This window comes from Prionailurus bengalensis, chromosome C2 (genome assembly GCF_016509475.1).
Source record: "Prionailurus bengalensis isolate Pbe53 chromosome C2, Fcat_Pben_1.1_paternal_pri, whole genome shotgun sequence".
Lineage (NCBI taxonomy): Eukaryota > Metazoa > Chordata > Mammalia > Carnivora > Felidae > Prionailurus > Prionailurus bengalensis.
This window is the reverse complement of record NC_057350.1, coordinates 14,872,696-14,875,051: the sequence shown is the minus strand read 5'-3', so window position 1 is coordinate 14,875,051 and position 2,356 is coordinate 14,872,696. Positions and strand designations below refer to the sequence as shown.

Genomic DNA, 2,356 nt, shown 5'->3' with positions numbered 1-2,356 from the left:
GCAGAGAAATAGTTTTGTGTGCAGTTTAGGCTTGGCAGTTGTAGAGTTGCAGATCGCAGTTGTCAAGTTATTGACAACTTAGAAGTTTCCAGATTGGTCATTTCCTAAATGAAAAATTCTATAGATAATATGGAGAATATAAGAAAGTCTGGAATCCTACTTAACGGGGTCTTTGGGAAAATTGCTTGCCCTATTTGGCTTTTTTATGTGTAAAACTAAGGAAAATAATGTTTTGATAGTTGTGTTCAGTGGAGATTACTGACTCTGTAGTGGTATGGTGGCATATTGGAAGTATCAGTATGGTAGATACGAGAAGTTGCTCATAAGACGAGCAAGTTCTCACTGATCACATGGAAGAACTGAATTAATTAGTGAATACATATATAAAAGAGAGAAAGAAGTTCAAAGTAACAATGTTCTCTATGTAAAAATCCATGAGGGTCTGGTGGAAGGACTTATTAGGTTTAATTCAAGAGGGAAAAATAGATTCCCTCTTCATAAAATAAAAATAGATTCTTAATTCAAGAGGGTGTTCTCCATCGTTCAGAATTAAAATTTATGCAACACTTTGGTGGTTAATCCCAGAAGGCAAAAGCGAATACTGTTACTTACTCTGTCCGTGATATATTAAAGGATATATAAAGAGAGTCAGGGGTGATTCTCTATGTTATCCCTGACTCTACTGGCAATATTTACTCTTGTGTAGGCTCCTTACTCCTAGATCCCAGGATGAGAATGATTTTGGATATGGAACAATGAGTGTGTTTATGAATGATAAATAAACCACTGGAGTTTTAAGTGTCTGGAATATTGAAGTTCTTAGTTACTGTGATAAAACACCGTGTGTCCTGACTAAAGAATCTTCATGACCTCAAAAATATCTATCTTGTTTGCTTTTTTTTTTTAGACACTCTTTTTTTTCTTTAAATATACTTGGTTTAGTGAAACTAAAAGGCTTTAACTTCACGAAGGATAATAAAGAATTAAAAAATACTGTTTTCTGAATTATTTGAAGCAAGTTTATTTAGAAATAACCATGAAAACTTTTTTTTTAACATAAGAACATGTTAATGGCATAGAAATCAAGAAGCCTGATAACAAGAGTATGCTAGTGAATAAACAAACAATTAAAATCACTTAGAATTTGATCAAGTAAGAGTACGGGTTAAAACAATAACTGAACTAAAAGCACAAAGGCCATCAACCTAAGAACAATCTATCAACCTGAAGATGATACGTCTTTGCAAAGCTCTCTAGCAAGATGCTAGAATGACAATTCAGCATGATCTTCTAATAAATGGAGATTGCCGAGTCCCAAAGGAGAAACAAGCTGGTTGGAAACTGTTCTGTATGTAGCGAACAGGTTGAAATCTATTAGAAACATAGTTCAGGGGTCTGAAGCTGCTGGACACATAACCGAAAGGTTGACAGCCATAGGAGAGATATCTCACAGGATTACAGGTGCCAGAAACAAAATTCAGGGGTCGATATCCACAGGAGATGAAGTTCTGCGGCTGATAGCGATAAGAGAGGTGGTTCTGGGGGTGGGAATGCCTAGACAAACAGTTCTGAGGTCTATTATGCATTGATGGTTGACAGGAACTGGAAAGATAAGAGCTGATGGGAAAAAAACCGGTTCCTCTGCAGGACCTGAAGGTACAGTACGTAGTAGAGGGGTAGCAAGAAATTTTATAGTCTCTGGGCACACAGCTGGACGGTTGGTAGCTGGAAGGTTGACCACATGTCTCTGAGAAGTTGTCCAGTAGCCATGTTCTGTTTTGGCTGGGCAAGGAGAGAGCATCACCACAGTTCATACCAGCAGCATAGAGAGTAGTGGATGAGGTAACAGGAACATGGCAGTGACTCCCAAGATAGGGGGAACCACAGTTTCCAGAAGAGCGAATGTTGGATGGCATGGTGAATCTGAAGTAAAGAGTCCAGATAAGCAGTGAAGAGTACCTTGTCTAGGTCTGCATGAAACTAGACCGGTTTGCTTATATACCTTGGTGGTACATGCCAAGACTCTCCTCCTACTCATATTTTAGATCAGTTAGCATCATAACAACTCATTAGTTCATTGTTGTGCTGCCTGTGATGACGACTTCCCACTCCTCCATAAAATAAGTCCAGTTTGCCTGTCCTATATACCTACAATCCTAATCTTTCCCCTGTTATCAGGCTTGAGAATGTATGATACAATCACCTGTGTACTTGACCTGTTTTGCTTCTGTCCCCACTCATCAATAATGCTTGATTAAAAGGAGTCCAGTTGAATGGATGTTTACCCCAGTCATTACCCACGACAAGAAACATGGTTAGGAAGGCATATAGTCTCCATCTTTGAAGAAGAGACCTA

At 38.5% G+C, this 2,356-nt stretch overlaps 1 protein-coding gene across 1 annotated transcript; it reads right to left on the bottom strand.

The window, feature by feature from the left end:
- Positions 1-1,002: 1,002 nt before the first annotated feature.
- On the bottom strand, positions 1,003-1,955 carry LOC122492325 (keratin-associated protein 26-1). Its single transcript, XM_043596041.1, has one exon. It carries the CDS (start codon positions 1,914-1,916, stop codon positions 1,278-1,280), a length of 639 nt encoding a protein of 212 aa, XP_043451976.1. The 5' UTR covers positions 1,917-1,955; the 3' UTR covers positions 1,003-1,277.
- Positions 1,956-2,356: the final 401 nt, after the last annotated feature.